At 41.7% G+C, this 22,798-nt stretch overlaps 1 protein-coding gene across 2 annotated transcripts in view; it reads right to left on the bottom strand.

Moving 5' to 3' along the window:
- Positions 1-22,798, bottom strand: part of TGFBR2 (transforming growth factor beta receptor 2) — a 59,825-nt gene that overhangs the window by 6,205 nt on the left and 30,822 nt on the right. For both annotated transcript variants that reach the window (XM_066571467.1, XM_066571515.1), the window contains exons 4-5: positions 10,948-11,747; positions 6,682-6,823 (exon numbers count right to left, since the gene is read on the bottom strand). In XM_066571467.1, the coding sequence (XP_066427564.1) occupies positions 6,682-6,823; positions 10,948-11,747 (942 nt within the window). The remainder of the gene's footprint in view (positions 1-6,681; positions 6,824-10,947; positions 11,748-22,798) is intronic.

The following is a 22,798-nucleotide window of genomic DNA, read 5'->3' as shown; positions in this document are numbered from 1 at the left end:
TGATGTGTGAACAGAGACAAATGAGTGGAGAGACAAACCACTGCTGCATGATGCTACAACCAAGTTCAACTGAGTGCCCAGTGTTGCTCACTCCTCTAAAGGGCTAAAAATTGCAGAGAATGCATGAATAAGGATTAAAGGCCCAGAAGAAATGGGAAGAACATCTAACACTTGGGTTTGTTCACTTTGGGAGAGAAAGGTAAGGATGGGGTAATATGATATGCTAGTGAAAATAACTAAGGATCAAGATGACACAGGTTAGAACCTTCTGTCATGTCTCATGATAAAAACAAGGTAGTATTGAAGACAACTATCTTTGGATTTTTTCCCCAAAGCCTTGAAGTCAGGCTGTAGATCTCACTTGTATGTGATGGTCATGAGACGAAGACTTTATCAGGCTAATGCTTAAAAAGAATAGCCAAGTTACAATAACAAACATTTTGGAAGGGATATTAAACCTCGTGCTTCAAATGCTCAGCATTTAGAGATTCAGCTGCAAACAACTGTGTGCAGGGCAGCAGATCACCCCATAGATGCCTCCTGCAGAGCTCTTCTTCCTTCTCCCTAGCCATCTGCTGCAGGCCACTTTCCACAAGATGCTCTGGAGAATGGCTATAGTCCAGAAACAAAACTTCCATCTTCTAAGACCCAAGGGCCAAAGTCTGCTTCACTCTCTTTCCTGAGCAAGAATGCAAACCAGTTTCACCCACATTAATCTGAGTCTGAGATGACTCAGCCAAAATAAATTTATATAACTTTAGCTCTAGAAATGAATTGGGAAGTTGCCATGTTGCTAGTCAGACCTGGGTTAGCATGCAGCGGATGCACAATAATTATACTGGACATACCTATATGTTCAAAGCTAACAAAAATATTAAAGTTCACCAGGAGAATTTAAATCACATGACCTAGATGGCCATTTCCTGCACCATCTCCATCAGTCATGGTTCAGTTGTGGTAGTGGTCATGGACACCAGCCAAGGTTCTGAGATCTTTCAGGGTGAGGAGTTAAAGGAGTCTCAATGGCCAACAGAGGGAAGCTGGTGCTGTGGTGCTGACTTGTTGGTCCCTCTCACTAATTTAATCTCAAGGTTGCTCAAGTTAATGAGATGGTTAAAGCAGGAGAAGGGAAAACCCTTCCTGGCAATTGATAGGTTCATAATACATTTTTTCTGTTTGAGAAATTGTTTGTAAGTTATGACCATTCCTCTTCCAAATACAAAGATTGAATTAGTTTTCCAGATTTGGATTTTTTGTTGTTGCTTTGTTTTTGTTTATGGTAAAGAAAGAGAAATTTAGGCCAGATGCCAATTCACTGTAATGACTTTCTACCAATACAGTCATGCCTTCCCTCGGGTTGAAAAGCATGTGGCATCTCCTTGCTATTTTTATCATGCTTCTCTCTCCCTTGGAAAGTAAAAAAAAAGCCCCCTAAATCCTCATGCAGTAAGTCATCCTAATGCTGTGGAATCTCAAGTGTCAGACACGTTTTGCAGTAATAGCTGGTGTTATTCGTGGATCATGTTTACGTGCTGCAGTAGATGTCACAGATGTTAATTTGAGGTAGGTTAAGATGTTTGTGGCTAGATGCCTGTGTGTGGCTGTATACAGATGCTGATTCTATTTCTCATGCCTTATATGTTTCTTTTCATTGGTTTTAGACCAGTTGGGCACCAAAAATGACAACTGGATGAAGTACCATAAATATGTCAGGAACCACAAACTACAGAACCTTTAGCATTCAAAAATGGCAGACTTCCTTCAACTTTAACCTCCAGCATTTAATCTTTATGGTTGAGAGCTGACTTGCACTACTAACTGCTGTACCTCTAGTTTCTTTTGACATTGGCCTAGCTATAGTTTTTAGAAAGGTTGGGATAGGATTTTTAGCTCCAAACGGAGACATTACTGAAAATCTATTTGTTCTGTGTGATGAAAGCTTGGAAAATTTGGCTCACTTGTGGTCTTTTTCTACGCTAAGCTTTTTGCAGTGAAATTTTCTTTGGGTCAGAAGAGCATACCACAAACCCTGTTGACACTCCCTTATGTGATCTGTCTTGCTGATTTCTGTGGGACAACTTCTCATGTTGGATGATGTTTTATATGCAGGATCAAAGCAGGAGTGAGGTGAATGGCCAGCAGAACTCAACTGTGAGGCACAGTCCACAGCAGTGAGCTTGTGTTTGGGAACTTCTAGGTTCCTTTGAAATGCCCCTTTATTTAGAGCTTATGAGGGGGAAGAAGGGATAAATCAATTGATGGTGGAGCTGCTGTGACAGCTCATGCAAACACAGGTAGTGTGTGCAGATAGTTCAGATAGTGTCTTTCTTCATGCTAGAGGAATTTGGGTATTGAATCTGCTAACTTGCACTAGTTGCACAATGGGAAAATAATGCCCAAAACAGAGGCCCAAAAGCTGTTTCAGGACAAGTTTAAGATGCTGTCAAATGCTTACTTCATAGATTTCCTTAGGTTTCCCTGTTGAGGGAAGGATGCATTGGGATGAGTGAACTCATTGTGCACATATATCTCCTAAGTGACTTCACATCTGGTGATCTAAGACACAATCCCCCTTCTAAAGATTTGGGAGTGCATGAGCCCTGCCACCAGGCTTAGGGGCTGCTCAGTGAATCTTGAGGTGGGAAAGTGGCAAACACAGAGCACATCAGTGCTCAGCACCTTATCCACTGCCACATGGGCTTGTTGAAGGACAGAACTTGCTACCTTACATGTAGCACTGTGGTGACACTGGGAGAATTTCCAGGACAGGGGTGCCTGTCATGGGGTGACACTGCACTGTGTGGATCTTCCAAGCAGGGTTGTATGCCACTACAAGCCAGTGCAGTGCAGACATGCCCTGATTGAGCTCTGCTTCACAGAAGGAGAAGTTTAAATCAGCCCTCAGCTGCAGCCACCTCAGGGCCCACAGTGCAGGCACAGCCCTGCTGCACAGGCCATCTGATTGCTCCCTGCTGCCAGGAACGTCACCGCTCCACGTCAGTGTGATGGAAGCTGAGCATTTCATGAGGTACAGGATGCACAGATGTTTAGTTGCCAAAATGTGACTCTTGGCTGACTTTTTCCAAGTAAGCATAAGATTACTCCTGATTTCATTCACATGAAACACAGCTCGGGTAAAGCAAGGCCGCCATTTTAAACTAAGCTCTGCTACCACACTGAAGCCAGCCACCACTCCAGGAGTACAATATTGCTCAAGCAACATCGCCATTTTCTGAGGGCTTTCTCTTCTTCCTCTTCACCAAACCTGCGTATCCAAAAGTTCCCTTTCCCCTCCTTCTCCCCTATCCCCCCCAATAGTCCCTCACCCATAGCAGTTGTGATTCAAACCAGATGGTTTTCTTTTCTTTCTAGGAGGCTGTCAGAGAAATTACACTTGTCTCAGTCACCAAAGCTGTGTCACTCTGAAAGCAAGTGGTTGAGATGAAAATTATATTTCTTGCAACGTGCAGCATCTGGTGCACAGCTGTTGTGCTGAATGAAATACCAAGTTAACAGCAGTGTGGAACAGTTGAAGTTCTCCCCAAAGTAGTATTGCTGAGTTTCTAAATATGCCTCTTAAATTATACTCTGGTGAAAAATCAGTCAACCTTGATCTTTGCCTCTGTCTCCCTTTCCCTTGAGCCCCATTTCTGCTTCTCCATATTTAGCACAACAAAGTAACAACGAACAGCGTGGCCTTTCACAAAAGCCAATCCCTACCTGCTTATTTACTACAGCAGCTTCACAGTATGGGTTGTGCTGCTGGGTATTTTTGTTTAAATGTCTGCTGACTGAAGAGGCCTGGCATAGAGTGGAGGCTGTGTTTGACAAAGAGTCTGTAGTGAAAGGACCTGCCTGCATCACCTCCCACACTCACCGAACACCTGCACGCTGACAAATGAATCCCAAGAGCTCCCTTTGAAAAAGAAGTAAGTCCCTGTACCTCTGTGTGGCTGAATGGCAATTAGCCCCCCTTCCTTGCATGCTTCCCTCCCTAAATAAAGTTGTTAATGCTGTTGTCTTGGCTAAGACTCCCCACTCTGACCCTCAAAACTGCCCTGAGCTGACACCACAGCCAAGCCTGCCCTGCAAAGACAGAGTCTAGATCTTTTAGGCTCCTTTGAAAAGGCTGTCTGCAATCAGGTCAGCCTACTCTGCCTCATGTGCAAAGACATTTTTCTCATTGCCAAACAGTCTAGGAGTAAAAGAGGGGTTTGCGTGAGCAGAGGCAGCTCCTCAGAAAGGCTGTGAGGAGAGGAGGGAGTCTCACAAGTGACAGATGGAGAAGGAAAGCAGAGGGGGAGCTGCAGTCATGAATCACTGTAAGGGTATTTCACCAGCTGGCTGCAAAGATAACCAGACTGCTCGAACCAGGGGAAGATCTGAGAAGGAAATGAGAGTAATGGTGCACTGCTGTTGCAGCTCAGTGCCAGTGACAAGTTAAGGGATCTACATCCTGGGAGTTGTGTTTAACTGCTTTAGCCAGAGATGCTAAGAGCAAGTTCCAACCCCTACAGATCTGCTCTAGTGCTCCTGGGGTTTTGCTGGGGACCTCACCTCAGGAAAGATGACTAAAATAGGGAAATAAAATTCAAGAAATGTGTTTCTGGAGATGAGAATGACTGAGGGATGAAATGAATAGGGAAAACCAGGATGTGGGTGGGGGTTAAGCATCACTTGAAAGGGGATGCCGGGCCAGAAAAATATTTCCCTTTACTGAAATAACTTCAGCTCTTCTTCTCAAGGTTATTATGGGTCAATCTCTTCTAGCTAAACATGCTGGTGATTTTCCTTCCTTATGAAACTCCCTTTATATCCTCTTTTAGCAGTTGTCTTCTGAGAACAGCAGCAATAAGGTTTGCTTTTGCTGCAATCTTCGTTTTGCCCTACTCAGCAAATCTGAACAGGAAGGGACTCAGGCATCGTCAAAGTTGAAAGACTCCACCGTGAACAGCTCATATTTATACTATTCAGGTGAGTTCCTAAATGCAAGAAACAGAGACAGATCATGAGACAGGGCACAGTTCCTTTATTTCAGGTTTTAAATCTCCTCTGCCACATTTACAAAAGTGCTAATGAAAGGCTGACGTTGTGCCAATGCACTTAGAAACAGGCATGACCATGATCCATTTAAATATGGACAGGTTTGCCTTGTAATATGTCAGACTGAGGTTCAGTTCTTGAACCACCAAGTGTTTTACCCTTAAATGTTTGACCAGAAAAGAATTTGGTGTTCTTTTCATGCTTTTATGCTAGCACATTCAGCACACATACTCACTTTGTAGCATTCCTGGCAGGGTGCAAACAGGGGCAAATCTGTTGCCCACAATACAGCCCACCCAGCAAGACCAAATGCTGGTCAGACAGAGCAGGAGACTGAGATGGAGGCAATTCCTCCCTCCTGCCCATGGACATCGTGCTGCAACCACACAGTCACTGTGCAGAGTGGCTTCAGAGACCTCACTTGTGGTATCCCACAGATGCTGCTAGAGAAACAAGGAGTAGCTATGCACATCTTCCCCTGGGACATTGGTTTCCCTCCTGTACACTATGTTCCTCATAGCACAGTGCTCCAGCCTGCAAGACTGTCCTGTCTCTGTGTCTATGGCAGCCCTTCAAGGTGGAACCGTGCCAAGTCCAGTGAAAAGGGAGCCTCTGTGGTTTTGGAAGAAGGATAACAAATCAAATCACAGTTGCATATCCACTATAACATTAGTGTTACCTTTTACAGCCCTGCTCCTTAGACTGCCTGTGTGAGCCCTGAACTGTGCAGCAATATTTTTTAGAATGACTCTTAGACAATTCCAGAAGGCTTAAGAATTTGACATGCAACTTTGTCTTATTTTAGTTCCTGAAGAAAGGTAAAAAACTTCAAACACGGCAACATGTATTGTAGATATCCCAACAGCAACTCTTCTGATTTCTAGCACATACCAGTGTTGCACACTGGGAATTTTGGGTCAACTTTAGGCAAAGTAGAAAGGGAGAGTTTGGTTTCAGAAGAAACTCTGAATATGAACAAACACATCAGCTTTTCATGGAGTTGTTCTGATAGTCAGTTCCAATAATTTTTATTTTGTTACTACACTTTATACCGCAAACATCCCTTGATTTCTCATATGGATGATCTCTTGCAAAATCACAAAGCATGATGTGCAGCAGCTGGTGACTTTGGGAAAATAGGAAACTTTCCATCCCACTATGATGCCTCTTACGGAAATTACCAATTAGTAAATGCGACACTTAACTGGCCCTTCCTAGGCTTGAGAATTAACATTCCATGAAAGTAAATGGGAACAGTTATCACTTTTCAGTTTAATATTTCAAATTGATTTATGTTTCCAATTATTTTGAATGAGATCAACCAGACTGAGTCCATCCATAGTTACCCAAGATGTCATAGGGAAACCAGACTTTAGTAATCTTTAGAAATGACCCACCTAACAGCAAACTTATCCTTACACCAACTGAGGATCAGTTTACTCATGTGCTCAGTGCTTCGTGTTCAAGCCTGCTCATGCACATGTGCATCTCACACTACTGAAGGACTGTTAATTTACAGCATCCAGATACACCAGAAAAGCTTATGATAGGTAAAAAGAATCGTCCTCTCCCCAGACAACCATGAGAGCATGTCTGTCTCAACATACTTTTAGAGAGAAGAAAACAGATGGCACTTACCTCCGACAGCGTTACAGCGAGATGTCATTTCCCAGAGGACCAAAGCCATGGAGTACACATCTGTTTGTTTGAAGGATTCCATGTTCTCCAGGTTCATCCTGGACTCCAAAACCTCAGGGGCCATATATCTTGCTGTGCCAACCTACAGGAGAAGAGATTGGGGAGAGCTCATGAGCTGAAATTGCAATTCATGTTTTGGATTCCACTGTGATTTAACTTCAGCTTTCACAGAAACACTGCCATTTGACATGTATCCAAAAATTCAGGCTATACTTGGCACAGGCCATATTTTCTGCTGCCAGGGGAATCTGGCATTGTCCTGACTACCAACTTACTTGCACCTCTCCTGGTGAGGAAAAAAAAAAGCCCTTTTTAGTTCCTTAAGCAAGTAATTTTGACACTGATAAATTTTCTCACTCTTTGGCCATTCACAGATAAACTTCAGCCTTTGGGCTTGAAGCAATTGCTGCTGACCAAGTGTCTTTCAGATGAGCAAGAAACACATTGTATTATATTGCACAGCATATTACAGTGTTAGCTGTTTCTTTTCATGGCAGGCTAAAAAGGAGAGTAAATGCAGGCCTGGGAGAAGAAAGCAAACACACAAATACTGAATGCAGAACCACACATTTGAATCGAAACCAAAAATCTGCCCCTTTGAAAAAAACATTCTCATAAACTTTATTCATACTGAGCAATTTTCAGCAATGACTTTAGCAGCTTTGCTGAGATCTGGATTATGATTTTGCATTACAGAAGGTGAAGTTTAAAAGTCCGTTTTTATCACAAGAAAGGATTTAAGGAAGAATTCTTGCATCATTCAACAGTTGCTTTCAAATGACCAACTCTTCACAGGGTATAAATAACGTATCCCCCTTGAAAAACTGCAATCAGAAGTTTTTCATCAGGCAAAGACAGCTTCAAGTTGAAGACTGGTTAATGGCAGAGATGAACAAACATAAATGGGTGATGCAGTAGGACATATGATTTAAATGAGCTGTTTATACTACAGCAATCACTCCAGAGCCCAGAGGCAAGCAGGGCTGCAAAAAATCATTTCAGTTCCTGGGTCTGCAACTGCAGACAGCCACATAGTAAATGTACAGTCTTGAGAGAGCCCTATGATACTCTTTTTATAAGCTTCTGTAAACATGTCTTATGACCTCAGGCTCAGGGCAAATGGGAAGATGTTCCACAAAAAGTGGAAAGTATCATAAGAAGAAGGAAAGATAAAGAACATAGCTTTGTCATAGGACCTTGCAATAGCAGACAATCTCTCTGTCAAAAATATCTGAATGGTTTAGGATCAAAGCCTTTATAAACAGAGGACAGAAAAAAAATTCAGTGTGTGCAGTCCCAAAGTTAAGTTCTCTGCTACATTGACACTGATGAATTTAAGGCCTAGCATGTGAATAGCAGCTATACACTGAAAAGGAACTTGGGACAGTCATGTCTCAGCACCACCGAGGTGAGCACCAACTCCCTTCCCTACATAAAATGTACATATGGAAACAGTGGAGCAGAGGTTGCTGCTACCCACCATTAACTCTCTAGCACATGATTTCTTCTCCAAGCACATCCCATCGAAAACTTAAAGAGGTTACCTGTGCACATTGGCAAACATCTGAAACCTTGCAGATTTTAACAAGATTAATGATGCCTAAACACAGGTCCCTCACATTGCCGCAAAGTTCTGTTCTGGTCTGGCATTTAACATGCTCTTTGCAGCAATGGAAAGGATACTGCACTTTTGCAGGACAGTGGAGAATGAAGGCCTGCAACTAAAATGCACAGAAGAAAGAGCAGACAAAAACTGACTTGAAGAATGCTATCAAGCTAATCTTATATCCATCCTCCTTAGAACTTATCATATATTCCATTCTGCTTATATCCTTTTATCTGCATTTAGGTCTTTTGGCCAAGGACACTTTTTCTGTATCTTGAAAACAAGTGACTCCTGAGTCTCAAAGGCATTTTTAGGTATTTGAACTCTGGAGATTCCAAGCTGATTGGACCTCTAGAGTCTGGATATGCTTCTTCCTTGCAAATATCAGTCTGCTTTCAGTTCTTGATTTTCCAAAACTTCTAGTGAGGGACCATCTCTCTTCATTTATGTGATGTTTGAATCTTTTTTTACTGGAGGTCTTACATTTCTTTCAAGCTGCTGAGAGATGTTTCATGCCCTGAGGTACATCAGTCAGAGAGGCAGTATGTATTTCCCGTTATCTGATATGGGAAACCATCTATTACAAGGGTGCTGATGTTGCTGAGGTACAGAACTGCGGTCCTTGCAGCCACCTACCAGTTCTCTGAACACAGCGTGAAGAAGGTCCAGATTTATATGGTCACATCAAGTAATGTCTGCAAATATAAACCATCATGGATGACCAAACTCAAAAGAGTGCAAAGGTTCTATAGGGGAGAAAGGTGGTTTCCAGCCTGGTATTGTAGTCAATAATGGCTATATCTGCATGATATGGAAGGTATTTGGGTAGATTGGAAAGAAGATGGCTTTGTAATCCCAACAACTTGCCTTCAATATTGGTGTCTAAGGATGACCAGTAAAACAGTTAAATACTTACACTCTTATTTATTTCATCAAAAGCCCAAGTTTTTATTGAATTAAAAATTGGGTCAGCTCCATTATACAAGTTATAAAATTGAATCTCCTGGTGGCAAGTGTTTGAGTCAAAGGATAAATTTTAGAAATTATGCATAAAGCAAATCTTGGTGCAAGACTTCTTTAATAAAAGCTACAGCATTGAAGCCGACATGTTGGGGAATTAAAGTGGGTTGCTCTTGTGTGCCCAAAAAGAACAAGGCAGAGGTTGGAGTCAAATCAATTGACTCATACTCCTTGTCACAGAGAAGAATGACACCAGCTGGGTCACCCCCAAACAGATTCACTGAAGCTAAACAAAATAAAACAGTCAGCCTCAACATCAATGCCCAAGGACACTAACTCCAAAGCCACAACCTGATCTGGGCAGCCCTGTACTTTGTTATCAGAGCTGGTGTGGACTGTGGAAGTGGCAGTATCCTCCTACTTCCAAGTGACTCTGAGCACTGCCAGAGAAATCTGCTTGCAATAAGGGTCTGCTTGAAGCAAAGTGTCTGAATGAATTTCAGAGTCCTTGTCTTGCTTCAAATGGGACCAGTCTTATGACTGACAATCTGGTATGACTTCATTGAACTCTAAAAAGATCTGGCATGCTGGAAAAAAATGATATGCAATAGAGTGGTGTTTGTAGTATTTTAAATATGACTCCACTAATTAACATTCACTCCTGGCTTTGGTTAATAGATCTTCTAAAAATGAGATCAGGACAGTTGCTTTTCAATAAGGAGACATCCAAAGGCATATCCACATTTGATAAAGCACAGTAAAACTCCTGTGAACTCAACAGAACACCACAGACTGAAGATTTGTCCCTGAAAATGTTCTAGGCTAAAATATTAGTTCCATGTGAGGTAAAAGTCAGTTTAAATTGACAAGATTTGAGTGACCCATGTATAAAAATATAAATATGGAAATACACAAATATATGTATAATTAAACTATTAGGAATTAAGTTAACAAATGATCTGAATTTATACTATGGGAGTTTTCATTAAAAGAGACAATATGTAGATGCAGGTAATCTTCAACGCCTTCATAATCATCTCTGTGAAGCAGATGAGTATTATCCATGCTCCTTAGTTGAAAAATCACAACAGGGCAATTATTTTTATTTGACATCCTTGTATTTGCTTAGATGTGGAGAATGTACCATTCATTAAAGAGGCCTCTTTTTTTGAATTTTAAAATTATATCTATCAGTAGTTACGTGCTTACAGTTTTTGAGGATGCAAGACTGACTTCGTGTACGCTGGGGCAGACCAGGATTGGATCAAGTCACACAGAAGTATAATGCCATCAGGCATGAAAACTGTGTCAAAACCTCACAACATGAAGCAGATCCTTGTTGTATTTGTGTGTGTGCATTGCAGCAGCACCATGAACATTTGCTAACAAGCTCATACATGCTTGGTATAAGTGAGAGGATGGTTGCACACACACACATGCAGGTCTCCAATCATAACAAAACCTACATTGCACTCCTCTTGCTGTTTCTTTAATGTTTAGAGCCTCTTTGTTTATAAACACATTCACATTAATTTAAATTATTTTAAGTCAAAACTGCCATAGAAGCTTTTTTCATCTTTTCAGCCCAGGAACTGACAAATTGGTACATTACCTGCTCCCCCTTCAACCTTCTAACTTACCTGCCCACTGTTAGCCAAGTCATCCACAGACAGGGAAGGGTCCAGCCTCAGGGACAACCCAAAGTCACAGAGACAGCAGGTTAAATCATTTTTCACCAGGATGTTGGAACTCTTTAGGTCCCTGTGTACGATAGGTGTTTTGGGACGGCCACAGGGTGTGTGATCACTGTGCAGATGGGCAATCCCTCGGGCCAAGGACCCGCCAAGTTTCCAGAGGTCCTCCCAGCTGATAATGTGCCGTGTGAGATACTCCTGCAAGTTTCCTTTAGCATGGAAGGCAGTAATCAACCAATACTGTTTGCCAAGGTCTGTCTTACGTTCCTCTGCTGTCAAGAACTGGAGTATGTTCTCGTGCTTGAGGTTTACATCTGAAAATATGTCTTTCTCCGTTTTCCAGGAAGCGTATTCTTCATAGGAGAAAATCTTGACTGCCACAGTTTCATACTGTTCTGATGTGTTTTGCTTCAATTTGGCTTTATATACTTCAGCAAACCTTCCTTTGCCAACAACAACGTCCAACTCAATGGGCAGCAGCTCTGTGTTGTGGTTGATGTTGTTGGCACACGTGGAGCTGATGTCTGAGCGGTCATCGTCTAACATAATGGCACAGCCATCACTGCAGTCCTTATGCTTCTTGGGCTTAACATTCTTCTCCCATGCCTTGCTGAGTTTCCTCTTCTTGTGAGTGCGGTAGGCATAAAAGATAACAATCACAGCAACAGAAATCACCAGTAACGGGACAAGACTTATGATTGTGACTTTGGAAATTTCATCTTTCTCCTCTGGTTTATGGGGGTCATCTGTAAAGAACAGAAGGAAGGCATGCATGAAGTTATATCATAGTTTGATATCTACAGAAGGCTGTCAATAATTATAATTTTTATCCAGAATGCAATACATTATCTTCTCCACTAATAGCAAATAAAAATTGTCACTGCTTTCTTGCTTCAAAATGTTGTTTTGTATGTAGGCCTCTGCTTACCACAACTTCCCTGTCTGCTTACTTTATAAAAAGCCAGAACTGAACAAGTAAGAACCTAATGTAATTTATTAGCTTTGTTCTTTTCTCAGGCTTTTAATACATAATGGATGAAATCTTCACTTTCCTGAATACAATAGCCAAAGTCTCCTGTACTTACTCTGTCAATGGATTCTTGACAGAACTGCTCCTTTAACCACTAATTACTAAAACATATTCATTTTTTTATAAGTAAACAGACAATGAAGCCTGTGAACTCCACTTGCCCAGTTATTACTCTAGATCCAGTATATTTTAGTAGGATCCCTGCAAAGCCATCTTCAGGAAGTCTGTTCAAACACTATACAAAAATATTTAGGCACAAATATGTATGCTTCCATATAGACCCAAAAAACAGAATTCATTCTCATGCTTTGATGTATGTGAGTGTTGCTAGAACTAATTCAAACATCTGCATGTAAACGGGCTCAGAACAGTCACCACCACCACCCTCCAGGTACTTCTATATGGATTTATGTATTGGAAAATTTCCTCTGTGAGTTCCTTGCTGGCTGTACACTGGTTTTCTGCTGTAAAGAAGATGTTCACTCCAAACTCCATACCTGGTGCACTGCACACCACCTGTTGTTCTTCTATTCCCTATATGTTCCACCATATTCTTAGGTGGAACATATAGAGAATAGAAGAACAACAGGGACCTATCGTAGAATAGGGATGTGTTCTGGGAAGAGTACAGATTATTATCCTATAGGTAAGAGCTGCCCTGTCACCTCTAAAAACTACTAGTAAAAACTACTAGTAAAAACTACTAGTTCTGTATTTCTTAGGGAAGACAACCATTTTAAAAGGGAACAGTTTTGTTCCAAGAAGAGATAAAAGGAGGGCCAGAGTTTACATCTGAAACTGATTTGATTGAACAAATGGAAATTTATTTTCTTAGTCTCTTTCTTCCTTTGAGTCACATAAAATGTACTGTATCATCTTTGCATGAGGGAGGGAATCGTTAGGAAGAAGTCCTGGGAGCCTAACCTGAATGGACTAAAACAAGTGAAGCTGCAGCTACAGTTAAGCAAGTGGCTTGTGGTGGAAGCATGATGCTCTGGCGGATGCTCACAGCCACGTCATTGACTCAGGCTCTGTGCACCAGACCAAATAAGTCAATATGAAAAGGAAAAGTTTAATAAGCTCTGAAGGGAAGCTGTCACTAACTACATTAGCCACAAGTCTCTGTTTCCCCTACTCTGTGCCTTTCAAAACAAAGGTGAGCAATGCTGAAACGGATAAGGGTAAAAAGTCTACAATTAGAACAAGCAGTACCTCTGACCCTCCAATTTCACTTGTAATCACTATTCCATTGTAAACCCAGCTGGCAATTAGCAGGAGCCACAAGCTGTTCAAAGGCAGGTGATAGGACATCTGAAAAGTATATTCTTTTTATTTGGAAAAAGGCTTGCATCCTGAAACAGGATGTGCTTCCCCTGTTTAAAAGGTTCATCAATCAGATGCAAGTGAGTAATTAAATCCTAGCCTCTCAGAGGGTTTCAATGAAGAAGAAGTGCCTTTCTAGCACTGTCATTCCCAGCCTAGCACAGGTCAATGACATGCACTAGCAGTACCTACAAAAATATATTTCCTTTATTTATGCAAAAGAACTTGAGGTAATCCCTCCTTCCAGACCTATGCATAGCACAAATCCTTGTTCTCCAGTAGTTTCTCTTTACAACAAAATGTTAGTAAATTTTAAAATTATTACATTTTAAATCAAAACAATACCTAAAAATTCATCACAGATTAAAGCCAACTCTTCTGCTTTTAAACATATTGAAGAGGAGAAAAAACCTGCTGTGTTTGTATGGCTTTTACGGGAGGAATATATTTAGAAAGTCAAATGTCACTGTCGGTAAATAGATTTGCATTGCTTATTCCCTTGTGCATTCTTTGCTTCTAGAAAAACTGCTTTATTAAGAACTTGGGAAACACCCTGGTGGAGGAGAACAGACTGCATTGTGGGATGGCTGTTTTGGAGTTTTGACTGCAAGCAGGTCACAACTACGTGACACAACTATGACCTGTAACAATTAGAGAAAGTAATTTTGTTGAATATTTGGGGTTCGGTTTTGCTGGTTTCGTTTTTTTGGTGTTTTTTCTTGAACACAGAAAAGCATGCTTAAGTCTGGACTCTGACCTTGGAAATGAGTAACATGTCATCTATAACATAGGGTATACTCTTTCACAATGATGAAAATGTTTCTTTAGGGCCTCTTAAGTAATTTTTCTTTGCCACAGAGCTGCAGCATGTAGACCAGATACTTGAAATACAAATATCTTTCAAAATGAGTGACAAAAGCCCTAAGATGTATTAGCTGTCTTTCAAGCAGTCAGAGGCAGCTGGGTGCATGTTCAGCTCTAACTGAGGAGAAACAAACCCTGCCCTTTACTGTTATGGACTGTGTGAGGATCTCCAATCATTCCTACAATGTCCTAGAGCAGGCTGTATTATTTTGCTCTCCAGCTGAGAACTCTCCAGCAGAGTTCTCAGCTCCTTCAGCTCTTCCTCTTTCTGCACAAGAGAAAGCTCTGCTTGCGGTGCAGGGGAATTTCTGGGTAGAAGGGAAAAAACTGTCAATGTTGCAAATGTTACTTGAAAAAGAATGTAAAAAAAAGTTAATCAAAGCAGAAGCTGAGCAGTTTGGCCACTTCCCCCTGAGCACTGTATCATCCTGCAGCCCTGCTGCAAAGTGACACATCCGCTTTGGCATGGTCGCTTGGAGGAAGCAGAGAAGCAGGGGGTAAAAAGTGTACAGCAGCACAACCCCACCTAAAGCAGCAGGGACAAAGGCTTGCTAATTTTCAGTATTTAAGACATGAGGCAAATCCCACTCAATGTTTGGGAAGTGCAAGAATGAGCGCACATCAGGGAGAACTGAGTGTCAGGACTGACAAGACTGAACTCTAAGCTTATGAGGGGACCAAGCTGCCTGACAGGAGAATTAAAGGGGATAGCAAGAGCAAAGAGCTGGTGGCACTGAAGTGTGTCCCAAGCAAGTAATTTCTGGAACTGTCTTTGATTTTGCCTGATGATAAGAGCCGAATCAAATCAGCCATTCCAGCACAAACTAAGGATGGGGTTCTCTGCAAAATCTGTGTAGAAAATCAAGACAGGATCAAAATTCAGAGCATAGCTGTATGTTTGCATAGTGGCTAGCCAACATTTTATGATTTGACTACAGGAACCTAAGAATAAATATATTCACTTATAAATAAATACCTATGACTGAAACCTCGTAATTTAAAAAATGGGAGTGCAGCTTCCTCTTTCTGAGCACTGGAATGAGCAAAACCTGGCTGTACAGGCAGGCAAGGAAATGGTTAAATGAAACAGCCTTTCATGTTTTGCAAACGTGCTCCTAAATAACTTTCCCCACCCACAACTATTATTTGGGTGGATCAGTCCTTTCTTAAGCTTCAAAAGAGCCTATTAATATAGCATAACAATGGAGAAGTTGAGCTAAAAGAAAGCTTCCTGTATGTGGTTTAAACTAAGCACAAACCATCTGCATAACCCTTAACACTACCCAAGCCTTGAGGGAATAGGGCTCAGGTGCCAAGGAAAATGGAAACACTGTACAGCCCCTGTTCAGTCAGGGAACTTCAAAGCCCTAGAGCTTGCAAATTCTTTAGGTTGGTTTTCATGCCTTTGATACAACTTTAGTGTCACTGAACTTTGGAAGGAATAAGTAAAACAATGGCAGTGAAATGAGGACACACTTGAATGGCAGGGCAGCAGAATGCCCAGCCAGTACTGACAGAACTACTTCCTTGCTGTCTGCTGCTCCTGTGAGCTCCAAAGCTGCTGCCTATTCAACTGCTAGTCAAAGCCACAGAGCAGAGAAAGAATATATTTGATATTAGCAGAACTCAAGCTAAATATATCGACACCGATGTATTGCAAGCTTGTGCAATGTCTTAAAAATTCCCAGAAACACAAAGTCACAAAACATGGTCCCAGACACAGAACTGGGATCTAGTTATTTTGCAAGATCCCAAGACACAAAGCAGCCCTTTGAGCTGACTGGAGGAAAACTTCATTTTGTAGAAATTCTGAGGTTTCAAAGTTTGATTTGAATTCCACACTGGAATGAAAACCAACACTTTTCGAATGCTTTTGCCTGAACAGAATTTCTGTTCAAATGTTGCAGTTTGGCAAGAGAAGTATGTGAGTGCTGAATCCCCAGCAGTGAGGGGACTGGTATGCGTGGGGTACAGCAGCTTCAAGTTCAAGACCTGCTCTGAATCAAGGGAGAGCTTTTTACAAAATGGGAGTTTGAAACTTGCACGTGTAGTGATTTCTGAGCAAGGCACTAGGCAACAAAATATGGAAAAGCCTGCCCATCTCTTTAGTACTGTCTGGATGAAAACTAGCTCCATAAAATGCTTCACTTTCAGTGAAATGAAATTTATTCTGAACAGCTGTTTGGAGTAATTTAGTTTACCTCTATTGAAGAGCTCTAAAGTGGAAATGAAATTCCGTAGCTCAGTGTTTCATGTACATTCCTGATTTTGGCCTTTTTAGAATTAAAATAGCTTGGAAATCTTCAGCAAAACATTTTTTGGTGGGAAATATTGATTTTCAAAACAAAAACTCTGCTTCTGACACTTCTATACTTTCCCTGAAACCCCTATCTTGAGGACAAAAGTGGTCTGAAAGTTGATCCAACTTTTATAAATTTCTGCTAGTTTTACAGGCATTGTTTTTGGGAGTTTGAAGATGGGGGGTGGGGAGCTTTTTTACTCAGGGTGGAGGGTGTTTCCTTAGGAAAATGGTTGATCCTGACACAAAATACTTGGTAATAATCAAATTCAAATGCCACACTCCAAATTAACTTTTTTTTTAAATCATGGTAGCTTCTTGGAAACATTTTAAATTTTCATACTTGCTGGAGATGATTTTTTTTTTCCAATTTAATAGTTTTGCTGTGCAGGAAATCCGTTTCACCCCTCCTTCAGCTCTATGCTGAGCCAACTCATGGCAGAAGAGAGAGATTACTGGATTTTAAAAACAGAGTGGGCTCTATCTTATCATCCAGTGGAAAATAAACCCTGGCATTTCTTGCAGACTTTCCTGAAGGTAGAATCCCTTCAACAAGTTCCTGTATGTGACAGGATCTTTTTTTGGACTAGGTAATCAAAGTCTGTCAAAGGCCTGTAAGTTTTGCTTGAGCTGTATGTCTTCATCTTTTAGTCTGAAAAGGATATTACCAGGATATCCAAAAGAGAATCTCTCTCCTGGAGAGGCACTACCTCCGGTAGTTGGCAGGTCTGCCTGGCCTGCTATAGAATCATGGATTGTTTAGGTTGGAAAAGACCTCTAAGATCATCAAGTCCAACTGTAAGCCCAGTACTGCCAAGTCTACCACTAAACCATGTCTCTAAGTGCCACATCTACAGATCTTTTAAATACCTCCAGGGATGCTCATTCAACCACTTCCCTGGAGAACCTGTTCCAGTGCTTAACAACACTTTTGGCAAAGAAATTTCCCCAGCTATCCAATCTAAACATCCTTTGGACAACTTGAGGCCATTTCCTCTTGTTCCATTGCTTCTTATTTGGGGGAAGATGTTGACTCCCATCTTGCTACAACCTCCTTTCAAATGGTAGTAGAAAGCCAAAAAAGGTTCCCCCTCAACCTCCTGTTCTCTTAGCCAGACAACCCCAACTCCCTCAGACACTCTTCACAGAACTTGTGCTCCAGATCCTTCCCCAGCTTTGCTGCCCTTCTCTGGACATGCTCCAGCACCTCAATGTCCTTCTTGTAGTGAGGGGCCCACAGGATTTGATGTGCCCTCAGCAGTGCTGATTTCAGGGGGTTGTGCTGGCTCCACTCTTTCTGAAACAGGCCAAGATGCCATGGGCCCTCTTGGCCACCTGCTCTCGCTGCTGGCTCATGTTCAGCCACTCCTGACCAGCACCCCCAGGTCCTTTTCCTCCAGGCAGCTTTGCTGCCACTCCTCCTTCAGCCTGCAGCATTGCATGGAGTTGCTGTGACCCAAGCGCAGGTTCCAACACTTTGTGCCCTAAGGGTTTACTTAAAGGTACGGGAACTCATTCATCTGTTCTTTTGGGTATATGACTGCCTAAATGTTGCTCTGCAGTCAACAAATGGCTGGCAAACCAGACCCAGCTCTCAGAGCACTTAATGCATGTTAATGCCCAGTGCCACCACTTCTCTCTTTTCCTGAAAGGTAGTAAGTATGAGCTATTTTGAAGACCAGTGGCACACCCACTGCTGCCCTCCCCTGCAGACCTGCAGTTTTGGCCTTGGCACACGACTGCCTAGGGGGATCAGGACTCAAGACTTCTCTTTAACACCCAGGGAAAAACCCCAGTTACATGACCCAGTTACATGTGTTACATGGCAGAAGAGTCATGCATATGCATCTGTCACCTGATGGGAATGGCTGCATCTTAGTCACAAGGGTGGGAGGGAGGCAAATTCATTGCCTCTGGGTGGCTTACTTCAGCAAAAAGGCTGGGCAGCAATGACCTAATGGGTAATTCATCTATTGTAAGCAGGATTTCATTTTTCAACTGATTGCCAAGTATGCTATTCAGCACTCAGGAGGTCTAAGAAACTCTTAAACTCTAAGACAGAACACATAGTTTGTTGCTGCTTTTATTCACCACTGCTGGCTACAAAGTATAATTCCTTGGTTTGCTGGCACAGCACCCATTTGCTTAAAATCTTCCACCCCACTAATGCATTCCCTTATCTCTGCCATTCTAATAGGTCCCTTCACTGTGTGTACATGGCATCTCTCCCACACTTTGACTTTTTTAGCTGAGCTTTCCTACTCAGCAATATGAAAGCCAACGTATTTTAACTTTACATGATGTGACTGAGTTTCTGTGATACATGGCTCAGTTATAGAGCTTGGGTGTCTGCTGCTGTTTGCTGGTGGATTTCTGGAACAAATCAATCTCTCCAGTTTCAATATGTTTCAACAGATGCCACACATTAACCACTATTTTTATTCTCAGCCTGAGTTTCACCCCTCCAACCTTTCCCAAAATATTATGTTGCCAGTGTTAGTTACAGTTTGTTTCTGTCTGTAATTATTAAAGTCTCTTCCGTGACAACCTGATAAAAGGTTGGCCACATTCCCATACTTATTAAGCTCTCAAGTGATGCAAATTGTAACAAATATGCCAACCAGACTGGAAGAGGAGTGCCTAGTTTGTTTTTACACAAATCTGTAACTGAGCATGGTTATTTTCCTAAGAAGCAAACAATATAAATAATACAGAGCAAACAAAATTTTGGCTCCTTTAGCCTCTTTTCATTCTATTTCCTTTCTATCCCATTAAGTGAATCAGATGTTCAGCATTACACAGCCTCTCCTTTGGTTACACACAGCTGCAGGCACTGGGTGGGACTCCAGTGCCTGCAAATACCTAAGAGGAAACATAGAGAACAAAGCCAATATACAAGCAGTGAGAGGCTCTGTGCAATGTTATGTAATGTTACTGACCTCTTTTATGGGGCAGCTGGAATACAGTTACCTTCTGAACATGTTAGTTGGATAACAGAAAGAGAGATTAATGAAAGCCTTTGTTAAAATTCACTTGGAAGCAGTCCAGCTGTAATCATCTCCCTTCTGATGTTCCTTGAGCACCGGACAACTCATCACACAAGTATTTATGGACTGGTGACTGTTTGCACACAGATCTTAAGTCTGAGATCCTCCTATGTAGTCAAGTAAAATCACTAACACTTTGACTCTAGTAAGGAGAGGAAGAGGAGAGAAAGAAAGGAAAACACAGGATCAACATGTTAGAGACAAATGAGAGGTACGAAGTTAAGGACATTCTGAAACATTATTCATATTTCCTGCAGTCTGGGCACAGGACAAGGCATCACACAGGCATGCTTGTGGTGATTCAGGCAGCAGAGCAGCACCAGCTCTCCCAGGTAACAACTGTACACAGTGAGAAATCACAGCACTTGGAGCACTGCAAATCCACAGGCTGTAATTTGTTCAGGCAAATGACTCAGCCACAATTGATTAATCAAATAGGCATGTCCCTTACACTCTCAATTAGCCAACTCTGTAAAAAACCGTGATCAATATGAAGTAAAAAAAAAACTGCTAAAAAGTAGCACAACACCCTCCCTCCCTCGACATACTTCCCCAATTAGCTTCATTATTCTCATAAACTCTTGTTGACCTGTCAGTCATCTCTGTCACTGAGGTTTTGGTATTTCAAGGCAGCTGTCTGGATGGTTCAGAGTTGCTGCTTAAGGTTTCTCCCATATCTGGGTGTGGTGGGAATGCCCAAAATAATGACTTCATCTTGCAGTAGGTGAACACAGTCGACCTAAACAATCTTACAGACACCTTGGTTGCAAGCTTCATGGAGATATGCATAGCATGGCAAGAGACAGGTGAGGATAAAAAATTACCACCATGTCAGTTGTTAGAATGAAACAACTATAAACAAAACAGAGCTGTGTTGAAATCCTGGTTCCAACTTTTGAGTTCTCTGCACCGTTGCTTGGATTTGAACATGATGCCCAGGATACCAACTGCATAAATATTGGTAACTGTATTTAAAGGATTTGTTTTCTTGTTTGCAGTCTCCACTGCTGGTTTGCATATTGATAAATGACTGTGCCTAAATGAGCTGCACAAGAGGAAGGAGCTCCATTGCACAGCAGGTAGGTAGATCATACACTAAGTAACACGCAGGAATCCCATCTTCTTGTCTACAGTGAGTACCTTGTCATTTCTGTCCATGGAGAACAGGTTGGATGTGGGGCTGGAAAGGGCAGAGTACTGCTTGGTCCATTAGGGTAAACCAGGCTTAACTTCAGTCAAAGAACTTGGGATAGTTAGCAAAGCCCAGCTTTGTTAGGCAGCTGTCATGCTTGCACTGGCTGATGGCTGGGAGGTGTGGTGAAGGGAAAGCAGAGGAACAAAGCTGCCCAAACATCACAGGAGGACTGGGACTGTGCAAACAACTACAGACAGACCTGATTCATCCCAGCAGATCAAAGTAGACGAAGGTAAATCAAGATTCAGAAGATTCACCAGACACAACCAGACATCAGGGTGCAAAAAGCCCTCGTAGTCTAGTCCTGATCTCATTTTTTCCACAACAGAAGGACCAGGCCTCTGTCTGCTACCTAGCCTACTTCTAGCCACTCAAGGCCTTTTACCCCAATTCTGGCTAATCTTTTCCAGTGGTTTTGCTCCCTGGCTTTGCCTTCTGGTAATACTAACATTAGACTTTTGAATAAATAATAATTACAAAACACTGGCATTGAGATTTGCTGTGAGAAGCATTTTTCCACCGCAAGGGTGAAAGCTGCTTGCCAGTCACCCACAATTTTGTTTGGCAAAAAAAGAGAGTGATTAAAAAATAAACACAGAATAGTCAGATTTACAATGGTTACCTGTCTCCTGCATGTTATTTCTCCAAGAAGTACAGAACATTATTTGGAGTGATTTGCACTCAGTATTTTCCACCAGCTGCCTGTGGCCTGGAGTGCCAGGGATCTGAATCAGGGTCAGTCCCCTGACATAGCAGAACTACAGGCATATTTAGGCATGTGTTTGACTGTGTCTTGCTTATCTTGCAAATTGGCAATTTAAATGAAAATCCATACAATAAACAGGCATTTGATTTTCATGTATCTACTTAAAACATTTCTAAAGTCACTCTTGAGTGAGTCACAACACCTCCAATACCCAAAACTTTAGATGCTTGTGTCTAAAAATGGAGTCAGGAGGTTTGCCCTTCACAGTCAAGACTCATGCAAGCCAATAGTGCTATAAACCAATTCTTCCATAAGCAATAACAGCTCAGCTGTGAATCACTGGAATTCAGTGACTAACCTCTGGTGGAAATTAGAACTTGCTGTCTTAACCAGGGTTTTCATTCTTACCTCAGAAACACCAGCAACAAACTAAACCTGGTCTGTCTCAAGTGTGCATACAGGAAGAAGAGGTAAAACACTGTCATTTACAACAATACCTTGAAAGGAAACGCTGTGATCAACAGGTGAAAAATTACGATCTTTTTTTATCTCCATTTCTGCTAATAAATTATTAAAATCACTGTTTTATCAGTTTTTTTTTTAGAGTAGCTCTCATCTTGCTCTCTAAAACTAGAATGTGCAAAACCACTGCAAAAAAGTTCTTGTTCTGCCGTATAAGAAATGTAGAGGGAAAAAAACCTGCAAGAACAATGTACAGAATAGATCTGGATGACAGTCATTCCAAAGGCAAAATTATTACAGGCTATTATCTAGTTGTCTGGAGGAGCCATGGACCAGCTGGCTGTGATGTTCTGCTCAAAGTTAAACACAGACAGGAAACCGCATGTCTGATACTGTAAAAATCGTTTGTCTTCCTGCCATGGCTAACCAGGCAAGCAACCCAAAGGGGCTGTTTTCATTTAAAAGAAACACTAATCCACAACAATAAAAAAGGAATGACAAAGCCTCAATTCTCCCCCCTCCTGACTAGAGTTAATGCCTGTGTTTGTGAATGAACTGGAAATGTTACAGAGTGAAGTTTTACATTACTTTAATTTTTATCTGTAGTTATTCACTTAATACATATGAATGCAGCACATGGTTTTCATGAGTCACCTGAAGTGCTCACAGCACGTGACCTAGCAGGAAAGGCTTCACTTGGAAGAGTGAAAGGAATTTGGGTAAAAAGACTGGGTTTAAACTTCTACTACTCCTTGTGGGTTGATCTGGAAGTGTGAGTGAGCTGCAGAGTTCATAGGTATCAAGGCACTTGGTGCTGAATTTTAGAAAGGTTTTAATAACCATACACACCAAAGACACCCATTTATTAGTG

Source organism: Molothrus aeneus, chromosome 1 (genome assembly GCF_037042795.1).
Source record: "Molothrus aeneus isolate 106 chromosome 1, BPBGC_Maene_1.0, whole genome shotgun sequence".
NCBI classification, from domain to species: domain Eukaryota; kingdom Metazoa; phylum Chordata; class Aves; order Passeriformes; family Icteridae; genus Molothrus; species Molothrus aeneus.
This window is presented reverse-complemented; position numbering and strand designations above follow the sequence as displayed.